At 40.0% G+C, this 12,054-nt stretch overlaps 1 protein-coding gene across 1 annotated transcript in view; it reads left to right on the forward strand.

Annotated features, from left to right (window-relative positions):
* ERO1A (endoplasmic reticulum oxidoreductase 1 alpha) overlaps positions 1–12,054 on the forward strand; it is a 137,576-nt gene that overhangs the window by 100,255 nt on the left and 25,267 nt on the right. Inside the window, exons 8-9 of the mRNA XM_053697614.1 lie at positions 1,877–1,922; positions 9,349–9,363. Coding sequence (XP_053553589.1) covers positions 1,877–1,922; positions 9,349–9,363 — 61 coding nt within the window. The remainder of the gene's footprint in view (positions 1–1,876; positions 1,923–9,348; positions 9,364–12,054) is intronic.

Genomic DNA, 12,054 nt, shown 5'->3' on the forward strand with positions numbered 1-12,054 from the left:
TTTGATTTGAAAATTAATAAAAATATTTAAACAAAAAAAATTTACATTTCACTTGTGTTGTGAAAAAATACTTACCTTTTAAACTTGACAGCTGCTCCAGCTTTCTCCGCCCGTCAAAAAGCCTCCTACTGGGTCTAAAATGAGGAATCCGGCTTCCTCCAATCACGGCATTGAATCAGACACTGATTCCACTGGCGAGGAAGCCGTGATTGGAGGATGACTCATCCATCATTTCTGACGTCAGAAATGGCTTGTGACGACCGGGGGAAGCTGGAGCAGCTGTCAAGTTTAAAAGGTAAGTACTTTTTCACAATGAGTGAAATGTAAATTTTGATGAATTAAAGTGCCCCTGTTTTTAATCAAATTTTTAAAAACCGGGCACATTTGCATCAAAACGTACATTCAGTTTAAAGGAGTGACACATTCATTGACTGATCTCTCTGTTCTATTGTGTTCTAACTGACCCCCCCCCCTTTGCCTAGTTTAAAAGATTCTCTAAATGTGCTACCATCCTTTTCCCCAACACACCTGCATTCATGTCATTCAGGTGCAATCTATCCTTACTGTACAAATTGTACCCAAGTGAAAAGTCAGCTCAGTGCTCTAAAAAGTCAAACCCCTCATTTTTACACCATGTTTTTAACCATGAATTAAGACCGTAGCTCCTTCTGCCTTACTGAGTTAGCACACGGCACTGGTAATATCTCAGAAAATATTACTTTGGAGGTACTTGCTTTAAGCTTGCTACCTAACTCCCTGAAGTCATTTTTTAGGACTCTCCATCTCCTGCTGATTCCTTCATTAGTACCAATATGTACCATGACTGCAGGATCAGACCCACACCCTTCTAACAATCTATCAATACGCTCCACAATATGCCTAACATGAGCCCCTGAATGACGGCAAACTTTTCTATTTAAAGGGTCTGGATGACAAATTACCCTATCAACCTTCCTAATAATAGTCTCCTACCACCAACATCTGTCACAGGCTCTGACTTGTATGCCCCTCTTCCATGACTGTTAACTATAGTATGCCCCGCTACCATGTTTGAAGGACTGCCCACCATAGTATGTTCCTCTTCCACGACTAAAGGACTGTTCACTATACTAGGCAACACAGCCCTCTCTGACACAGTCACCCTTGAACCGATATCCCCAACATCTTCACTTAATCTGGCAAATCTGTTGGGGTGACCCAACTGGATTCTGGATCCATCTGAATCCTCCCCATTCCCACTGCTAGAACCATTAACAACCAGCTCAGTCCTGTCCATTTCCCTTTCAAGTGTATGAATTTCATGCAGTGTTGCAATTCGTTCCTCCAGAGCTCCAATAAGAGTTTCTAAAGATAGATAATCCCTGAAGTGGCTGCTCCAGTAATGCAAACATATGGCAAGCTGTACACTGAATGCGATTATCACAAACCTTTTAGTAAGAATGTAACTTAAAAATATTAAATAATTATATTTCCCTTTTGGTTACTCCAAACCCTTGTTTGCCTAACTACCTTGGTTAGCTAACTTCTTTACTTAAACAGACAATCTTACTTTAACAGATAATCAATTCAGCAGACCCTCTCAGAGCAGGCTCACAGTTACTGTGCCAGATTTATAGTCTAGCTAGGCCCAAACAGGTGAAAAAAAATCCTACCCCTAATTACCCACACAGGGGGGAAAGAAAAGAAAAAAAAGGTAGATGCAAACCAATAAAGATATATATATATATATTTTTTTTATTATTTTTTTTTAAATGCAACCCTATGTGAATCATAAGTTTATTTTGACTTGATTGTCCCTTTCTAAATGTTTTGCTGCAGAGCAGATAAATAATTGAGAACCTTTTACATCTTTATCTAAACATGTTGTTTCTTGCAGGCCACAATCTGTCAAAAGACCTTTTAGTCCCTTGATATCAGGTATAGTGTTTTTTTGTTTTTTTTTTAAATAATTACAAAAACTGTATTTTAATATATACTGCTTGTTATTAAATATACAACAATATCTATAGTTGTGTCCTGAACCAGATAAAAATTAATACTTTAAAGTGTTTTTTTTTTTTTTTCCTTTTTAGGAGAAACTGAGGGTAAGAATTGTATTCCTGATCAATGAATGATTTGGTATTGTATTCTTGGAACCTATTCACTGTATTACAGAAATCTTAGAGAGAGGTTAAAGGGACAGTTTACCCCCCAAAAATATTCTTAATGATCCATTTTACCTGCTGGAGTGTATTGATTATAAGTAGTTTCTTTACCCTTATTTCAGCATTTGAAAAAGCTAATTTAGCCTATGGTATCCCCACCTATACTGAAAGTTTCTATACTTAAAGGGACACTAAACAGATTTTTTTTTCTTTCATGATTCAGATAGATCATGCACTTTTAAGCAACTTTGTAATTTACTCCTATTAATTTTTCTTCGTTTTCTTGCTTTCTTTATTTAAAAAGCAGGAATTGGGATGCAAAGGAGCCGGACAATTTTTGTTTGAGAACCTGGGTTATGCTTGCTTATTGGTGGGTAAATGTAAGCCTCCAATAAGCAAGCGCTATCCATGGTTCTGAACCTAAAATGCGCTGGCTGCTAAGATTTACACTCCTGCATTTAAAATAAAGATTGTAAGAGAGAAAAAAAAATTGATAATAGGAGTAAATTAGAAAGTTGCTTAAAATTGCATGCTCTATCTGAATCATCATTTTTGGGTTCAGTGTCCATTTAAGTCCAGGCTATTGACAGGCAATGTAACCACAGCCAGGAGAAGAAATAACACTCCCGGTGGGGTGTAGAAGAGATAACTAATACAATTAAAATGTTCCATTGTGCTCTTTACGTTTTGAGCTTTGGTTTACAGAGAAATACAAGATAAGGAAGCAAATGTGTATACATAAAGTGTAATAAGCTGTGGTTTCAAAGCACAAAACCAGCTATTTCATAAACACAAATAAACCTTAAAATGCAATTTCTCATATAGTCTATTTCTCTTGTAAGATGTATCGAGTCCACGGATTCATCCATACTTGTGGGATATTCTCCTTCCTAACAGCAAAGAGAGCACCCACAGCAGAGCTGTCTATATAACTCCTCCCTTAGCTCCGCCCCCCAGTCATTCTCTTTGCCTGCTTAACTGCTAGGAAGGGTAAAGTGAGTGTGGTGACAAAAATATTAGTTTTTATTTTCTCAAGCAAAAGTTTGTTATTTTAAATGGTACCGGTGTGTACTATTTACTCTCTGGCAGAAAAGGGATGAAGATTTCTGCAAGGAGGATGATGATCTTAGCACTTTGTAACTAAGATCCACTACTGTTCTCACAAGGGCTGAAGAGTACAGGAAAACTTCAGTTGGGGGAACGGTTTGCAGGCTAAACTGCATTGAGGTATGTTTAGTCTATTTTTTTTTTTTTAGACAGACTGTGTTATTTCTAGAAAAGGCTGGCAATATCCCCATGAGGGTAAGGTAAGCTGTATTCAGTAAAAGAGGAATCCAAGCTTGCATAAAAGGCCCATTAGTTACTGGTGACACTGATCGGAAAAAACGTTTTGTTTTTATTGCAAATATAACGTTTTTTGAGGGACTTTAAGGGGTCTTTGTGGCTTGTTTAAGGGTTATTAACCCACATGGCTAGTTTAAGAAACACTCTGTTGTGTTTCTTTTAGACCCCATAACATCGCGTGAGGTGGGAGGGGCCTATTTTCGCGCCTCCGTTGCGCAGTTTCTTTTCCTCAGAAGCATCCAGCATGCTCAAACAGTGGAATGGGGATTATGCAGATTTATCTCCTCAACTGCATCTGGACCAAGAGACCAGAGATTCTTTTCTCTGGTGGTTGTCTCAGGACCACCTGTCTCAGGAAATGTGTTTCCGCAGGCCAGAGTGGCTCATAGTAATGACAGATGCCAGCCTGCTAGGCTGGGGTGCAGTCTGGAAATCCAAATCTAATTTCTCTGCGTCTGACTGCTTGGAGATTGAACGCTTGATTCTATCAAAGCGTGGGTTCTCTGAGTCGGTCATTGATACCCTGATTCAGGCTAGAAAGCCTGTCACCAGGAAAATCTATCATAAGATTTGGCGCAAATATCTTTGTTGGTGTGAACCCAAGGGTTACTCATGGAGTAAGATTAGGATTCCTAGAATATTGTCCTTTCTCCAAGAAGGATTGGAGAAGGGATTATCAGCTAGTTCCTTAAAAGGACAAATATCTGCTTTATCTATTCTTTTACACAAACGTCTGGCAGATGTCCCAGACGTTCAAGCGTCTAGTCAGGCCTTGGTCAGGATCAAGCCTGTATTTAAACCTGTTGCTCCGCCATGGAGCCTAAACTTGGTTCTTAAAGTTCTTCAAGGGGTTCCGTTTGAACCTATGCATTCCATAGATATTAAGCTTCTATCTTGGAAAGTTTTTTGTTTTTAGTAGCTATCTCTTCGGCTCGAAGAGTTTCTGAGTTATCTGCTTTACAGTGTGACTCGCCTTACCTTGTTTTCCATGCAGATAAGGTGGTTTTGCGTACCAAACCTGGGTTTCTTCCTAAGGTTGTTTCTAATAGGAATATCAATCAGGAGATTGTTGTTCCTTCTCTGTGTCCTAATCCTTCATCAAAGAAGGAACGTCTGTTGCACAATCTTGATGTGGTTTGTGCTTTAAAGTTCTACTTACAAGCAACTAAAGATTTCCGTCAAACATCTTCATTGTTTGTTCTGGTAAACTGAGAGGTCAAAAGGCCTACGGCTACCTCTTTCCTTTTGGCTGAAAAGCATCATCCGTCTGGCTTATGAGACTGCTGGCCAGCAGCCTCCTGAAAGAATTACTGCTCATTCTACTAGAGCAGTGGCTTCCACATGGGCTTTTAAAAATGAGGCTTCTGTTGAACAGATTTGTAAGGTGGCGACTTGGTCTTTGCTTCATACTTTTTCAAAATTTTACAAATTTGATACTTTTGCTTCCTCGGAGGCTATTTTTGGGAGAAAGGTTCTACAAGCAGTGGTGCCTTCCGTTTAGGGTACCTGTCTTGTCCCTCCCTTCATCCGTGTCCTAAAGCTTTGGTATTGGTATCCCACAAGTATGGATGAATCCGTGGACTCAATACATCTTACAAGAGAAAACAGAATTTATGCTTACCTGATAAATTTCTTTCTCTTGTGATGTATCGAGTCCACGGCCCGCCCTGTCTGTTTAAGACACGTAGTATATTTTTATTTTATAAACTTCAGTCACCACTGCACCCTATAGTTTCTCCTTTTTCTTCCTAGCCTTCGGTCGAATGAGTGGGGGGGCGGAGCTAAGGGAGGAGCTATATAGAAAGCTCTGCTGTGGGTGCTCTCTTTGCCACTTCCTGTTAGGAAGGAGAATATCCCACAAGTATGCATGAATCCGTGGACTCGATACATCACAAGAGAGAGAAATTTATCAGGTAAGCATAAATTCTGTTTTTTCAGCTGGTATAACAATTGAAAATACATTGAGAAAAACATATTTACAGTGTACGGTCCCTTTAATTATGGTGTGTGGATGCTTAGTCTGCTAAATGTATCAGTCTCGTGGCTATATACATATAAAGTTACAAACATGATCTGTGAGCAACCAGGGGAATATTGTAGAAAAATAAGATAATACATTTTGTGGCTTACCTCCTATTTCCCCAGCTGCTGCTATGGCTCAGTTCAGATTTTAACTGAGGTAAAAACACATCTAAGAAAAGTGAGGACCCAATTATTTTTTATTTTTTTTATTTTTAAACAAACTAACTATTTTTTTAATATCAACATCTGCAAATTTTTGCTTGGTAGTCCAAGGATGAAAATCCTATTGCAATAGTCTATAAACCGTAGAAGTGTGTGTATATATTTTTCCTATTGAAAGGTACTCACTGGACTTTTAATAAAACATAGCGTTTATTATATACACATTAAAAGTGACATAACGTTTCGGTGCCCATTTGCACCTTTTGTCATATGTCGGTTAACAGGTTCAACCAGGTGAACCTAAAAACAATTGGCAAGCTATCATAGAAAATGTTTTAAATACCTTCGCAAAACGCCATCCCAGGGACACGCAGTCCCCCAGCAGTGACGTCATCACCATCTGACACTGCATGATGCGCCACTAGCAGTGAGCAGGCATTGCCATGGCAACCCATAAATAACAATCTTACGGGTGTGATATGACCGATTTATGCATAGTGCAGCATATTTGAATCTGTTTGCATTTTTAATCTCAGACATAACAAGCAATTTAGAATGGCATCCAAGAGATTATCACTACCTTGCATGCTGGCCATCTGATTACTATTCTTGTTATGCCAAATGGCATTACTAACAAGTAACATTTTATGAGGGACAGTGTGACCTCATAGTGTTGGAAGAAGAGCTATTCATTGTGCACAATACTGTGCATACTCAAGCCAATGCAGTACAGTAAACGGGGCAACAGCTTTTAACCTCATAAATGGGCCACATTATCCCATCATAAACTACGTCGGGCAGCATTATATGTAAACACTTAATATATTGCCAACTGCTAGAGTGTCAAAGACAGTATGGGTATATACCAATGAGCATAAGAGCCATGCAATATAAAAAGGTAGTGGTATATTGCATTACTAACAACATTAGCCCTAATAAAACGCCTACTCATTTTAATACACATAGATATGAACAATTATATGCCTTCGTTGCCTCTATTAATATAGGTAGAAATCAGTGAGCACCCACTAGAGCGTACGTTCATGTGGTCCATCCAAAAGATTGAATATATGTCTGACAAGATAGGTGACAATCTCCATTGATCTAACCATTAGTGTTAGTAGAAAGGACCAAAGTCCAGAGAGGTGTTGAGACCCCTTGGCATTAGAGTGTCCATCATATAAATCCATTTGGTCTCTAGTTGTAATAGTCTCTTGACTGTATTGCCACCCCTAGCCAATGGGGGTACATGATTGATAATCATTGAGCGCAGACTAGAGACACTGTGCTTGCATTTGGCAAAGTAGTGTGCCACCGGCTATTCGGATTCTCCTTTTACCAAGGCTTCCCTAATGGTGCCATCCTGTCCCTAAAGGGGGTAATCGTTTTGCCAATATAAACAAACGAGCAAGGACAGATCAAGATCTACACCACATAAGTACTCGTACATGTCAACCTATGACTAATTGTGTAACGTTTATTGCTATGTAGGTGCTGGAAAGATGAACCCCCTAACGTGCTGTTACACATTATGCAATTTCGGCATGGAAAGCCGCCTTTTTTGGCTGACTTTAGCCAGGTCTCCTTCCGATAACATCCAACAGGGTCTGTTTTCACCTGGATGTCTCTTAGGTTGTCCGCTCTGCGATACACCATTCTAGGGGATCTCTTGTGTTAGAATCGTATATATCGTTACCTTTCCATCACTGGCCAATGTTTCTGCACTGATCTAGCCAGGGTTTCATACGTTGGTACATATGTGGTCACAAAGTTCACTTGTTCCGTATTAACGACAGTATCCGTGTTCACCTTGGCTAATTTGTTGTCACTGGGGTTCAACAACCTCTTTGATGTCTGTGATTACCTTTCTGTCATAGCCTCTTGACAACAGTTTTTTTTTCTCCATGTCTGCCAATTGGAGCATCATGGTGGGTGCCTTTCTGTTTCTGATGACCCTTGTAAGCTGTGAGGTGACCATCCCTGTTTTTTTGGTGTCTGGGGTGGAAGCTCTTGGCATCTAACACAGAATTATGATCTGTCGGTTTGGTATAGAGGGACATGCCAAATCTGCATCCATCACAGGCATCCATTTTATAAATGTTAAGATCAAGAAAATGTACAGTGTTTTTATCATACTCCAACTTAAATCAAATAGGGCTTTCCATGGAGTTTAAACATGACACCCACTCCTGCAACTCCACTACACCCCCTCTCCACACCAGAAACATAGTCGATGTAACATGTGTAGTATTGTGTATTGGGGTGCATGAATGGCATCATGAGCTCTCACTCATACCATGCCATATATAAATTCACATAAGTGGGTGCCATGTTCAAACCCATGGCCGCGCTCGCAATTTGGAGATGATAGTTTAAAACTTGAAAAAGGTTTTTTCCAAGCAAATAGTCAAAAGTTCACAAAAAAACTCAATAGGAGGACCAGTATAAAGTGGGTTCCCAATCACCATGGACTTGACAGCTCTGCCCCCCCCCCAACATGGGGGATCACGGTGTATAAGCTATCAACGTCCATGGTGACCAGGATATCCTCACTCTGTAATTCAACATAATCTTTATGAATCCTGATCATGTTGGGTGAGTCTTGTAAATATGCTTGTGTGTTTCTCACTACCGGCTGTAAGAAAAAGTCTATATACATTGCTAGACTAGACAATGAGTCTCTGGCAGATACAATGGGTCTGCCAGGAGGGTTAGTCAAAGTTTTATGTCCCTTTTGGCATTAGGTATAGTACCAGTACTTTAGGTAATTGAGTAGTTAGTTATATCAGTTCAGGTTCACTAAGTATACCCGCTTCAAAGCCTCTATTCAGATAATTATCAATGGTGTTTTTAAAGGCAGTTGTGGGGTTACCCCGTAATTTCACATATACATTTGTGTCTGAGAGTTGCCTAATGGCTTCACTTCTATAATCTGCATAGTCCTGGATCACAATGGATCCCCCCTTATCCGCAGGGCAGATAAGGATGGTGGTATCACTGCTTAGATCCTTAATGGCCTACAATTCTTCCTTACTTAGATTAGGCTAGGTAATATGTTGCTGAGCAACTTTAACATCTTGGCATAACATACGTCTATAGCTTCTGATTGAAGTATGAGTGTTAGGTGAGCAGTCAATCTTGAATCGTGTTTTCGACACTCTTGTGGATATTCATAGGCTGCAAAGGCAGCTAAAATTTTAAAAGATCACTTTAGGGATAGTGCACCAGGGATGATGACATTCAAGAAACCATCAAATTTTGAGCCACCTAACACTCATACTTCAATCAGAAGCTATACACGTATGTTATGCCAAGATGTTAAAGGTGCTCAGCAGCATATTACCTCCCCTAATCTAATACCCAATACCTGGTCACATGGACGTTGATAGCTTATACACCGTGATCCCCCATGTTGGGGGGGGAGGTCTGAGCTGTCAAGTCTATGGTGACTGGGAACCCACTTTATACTGGTCCTCCTATTGAGTTTCTTTGTGAACTTTTGGCTATTTCAAGTTTGAAACGGACTATTACCTCCAAATTGCGGGCACAGGCATGTGTTCGAACATGGCACCCACTTATGCAAATCTATATATGGCGTGGTATGAGCTCATGATGCCATTCATGCACCCCAATATACAATACTACACAGGTTACATCTACTGTTTCTGGTGTGGAGAGGGGGTGTAGTGGAGTTGCAGGAGTGGGTGTCATGTTTGAACTCCATGGAAAGCCCTATTTGATTTAAGTTGGAGTATGATAAAGACATTGTACATTTTCTTGATCTTAACAGTTATAAAATTGATGCCTGTGATGGATGCAGATTTGACACGTCCCTCTATACCAAACCGACGGTTCATAATTCTGTGTTAGATGCCAGGAGCTTCCACCCCAGACACCAAAAACTGGGATTGTCACCTCGTAGCTTACAAGGGTCATCAAACACTAGTGAGGCACCCACCATGATGCTCCAATTGGCAGAAATGGACAAGAAACTGTTCAAGAGACATCCTGGTGAAAACAGACCCTGTTGGATGATTATTGATCATGTACCCCCATTGGCTATGGGTGGCAATAGAGCCAAGAGACTATTACAACTAGAGACAAAATTGATTTATATGATGGACACTCTAATGCCAAGGGTTCTCAACACCTCTCTGGACTTTGGTCCTTTCTACTAACATAGATGGTTAGATCGATGGAGATTGAATATATGTCTGACAAGATGGGTGACAGAATCTTTTGGATGGTCCACATGAACGTACACTCTAGTGGGTGCTCACTAATTTCTACCTATATTAATGGAGGCAGCGAAGGAATATAATTGTTCATATCTGTGTATTAAAATGAGTAGGCATTGTATTAGGGCTAATGTTGTTAGTATTGCAATATACCACTACCCTATTTACTGTATATTGCATGGTTCTTATGCTCATTGGTATATACCCATACTGTCTTTGACACTCTAGCAGTTGGCAATATATTAAGTGTTTACATATAATGCTGGCCAACGTAGTTTGGCGGGATGTGGCCCATTTATGAGGTTAAAGGGACACTGAACCCAATTTTTTTCTTTTGTGATTCAGATAGAGCATGCAATTTTAAGCAACTTTCTAATTTACTCCTATTATCACATTTTCTTCATGTTCTTGGTATCTTTATTTGAAAAGCAAGAATATAAGTTTAGATGCCGGCCCATTTTTGGTGAACAACCTGGGTTGTTGCTGATTTGTGGATTGATTTATCCGACCAATAAACAAGTGCTGAACCAAAAAAGTAACTTAGATGCAAATAAAGATAGCAAGAGAACGAAGAAAAATTGATAATAGGAGTAAATTAGAAAGTTGGTTAAAATTGCATGCTCTATCTGAATCACGAAAGAAAAAATTTGGGTTCAGTGCCGTGATTACAAGTACTGTATTGGCTTCCTATAGCCTGTAATGAGTGTCTGGATTCTGGATGAAGGTATTTTGGACCATTCCTCCTTGCAAAACATCTCCAGTTCAGTTAGCTTTGATGGTTGCCAAACATGGACAGCCCGCTTCAAATCACCCCACAGATTTTCAATGATATTCAGGTCTGGGGACTGGGATTGCCATTCCAGAACATTGTACTTGTTCCGCTGCATAAATGCCAGAGTAGATTTTGAGCATAGTTTTGAGTCGTCTTGTTGAAATATCCAGCTCCGGCGTAACTTCAACTTTGTGACTGATTCCTCAACATTATTCTCAAGTATCAGCTGATACTGGGTGGAATCCATGCGACCCTCAACTTTAACAAGATTCCCAGTACCGGCACTGGCCACACAGCCCCACAGCATGATGGAACATCCACCAAATTTTATTGTGGCTAGCAAGTGTTTGTCTTAGAACGCTGTGTTCTTTTGTCACCATGCATAACGCCCCTTGTTATGACCAAATAACTCAATCTTTGTTTCATCGGTCCACAGCACCTTCTTCCAAAATGAAGCTGGCTTGTCCAAATGTGCATTTGCATACCTCAAGCGACTGTTTGTGGCGTGTGTGCAGAAAAGGCTTCTTCCGCTTCACTCTCCCTTACGCTGAATTGTTGAACAATGCACAGTGACACCATCTGCAGGAAGATGATGTTGTAGGTCTTTGGAGGTGGTCTGTGGGCTGTTTTTGACCGTTCTTGCCATCCTTTGCCTCTCTGATATTTTACTTCTGGCCTTAACAAGAACTGTGCCTGTGGTCTTCCATTTCCTCACTATGTTCCTCACAGTGGACACTGACAGCTTAAATCTCTGTGATAGCTTTTTGTAGCCTTCCCCTAAACCATAATGTTGAACAATCTTTGTTTTCAGGTCATATGAGAGTTGTTTTGAGGCCCCCATGTTGCCACTCTTCAGAGGAGAGTCGAAGAGTACAACAACTTGCAATTGGCCACTTTAAATACCTTTTTCTCATGATTGGATGCTACTGTCTATGAAGTTCAAGGCTTAATGGGCTCACCAAACCAATTGTGTGTTCCCATTAATCAGTGTTAGGTAGTTACAGGTATTCAAATCAACAAAATTACAAGGGTGCCCAAATTTATGCACCTGTCTAATTTCGTTTTGATGCATATTGCACATTTTCTGTTAATCCAATAAACCTCTGTGACAGACCCCTCTGTCAACCTCCCTATGGATTATGGATTCAGACATTATGTTAAGTCACCCTGTGCCCATTATAGGTACAGGGTGCAAATCCAACAGTACTGGAGGGTTTAACTTCAGTTTTTAGTAACTGTTGTTGGAGGAGTTAACTTCAGTTTTGAGTAACTGTTTTGTCTAAGACAGTTGGAGTTGTTTTTAAACCAGAAGTAAGCAGGAGAAGGACTATAATCAAGTATCTGAGCAAAGGACCTGATTTTAAAGAAAACA

This window comes from Bombina bombina, chromosome 1 (assembly GCF_027579735.1).
Source record: "Bombina bombina isolate aBomBom1 chromosome 1, aBomBom1.pri, whole genome shotgun sequence".
Classification (NCBI taxonomy): domain Eukaryota; kingdom Metazoa; phylum Chordata; class Amphibia; order Anura; family Bombinatoridae; genus Bombina; species Bombina bombina.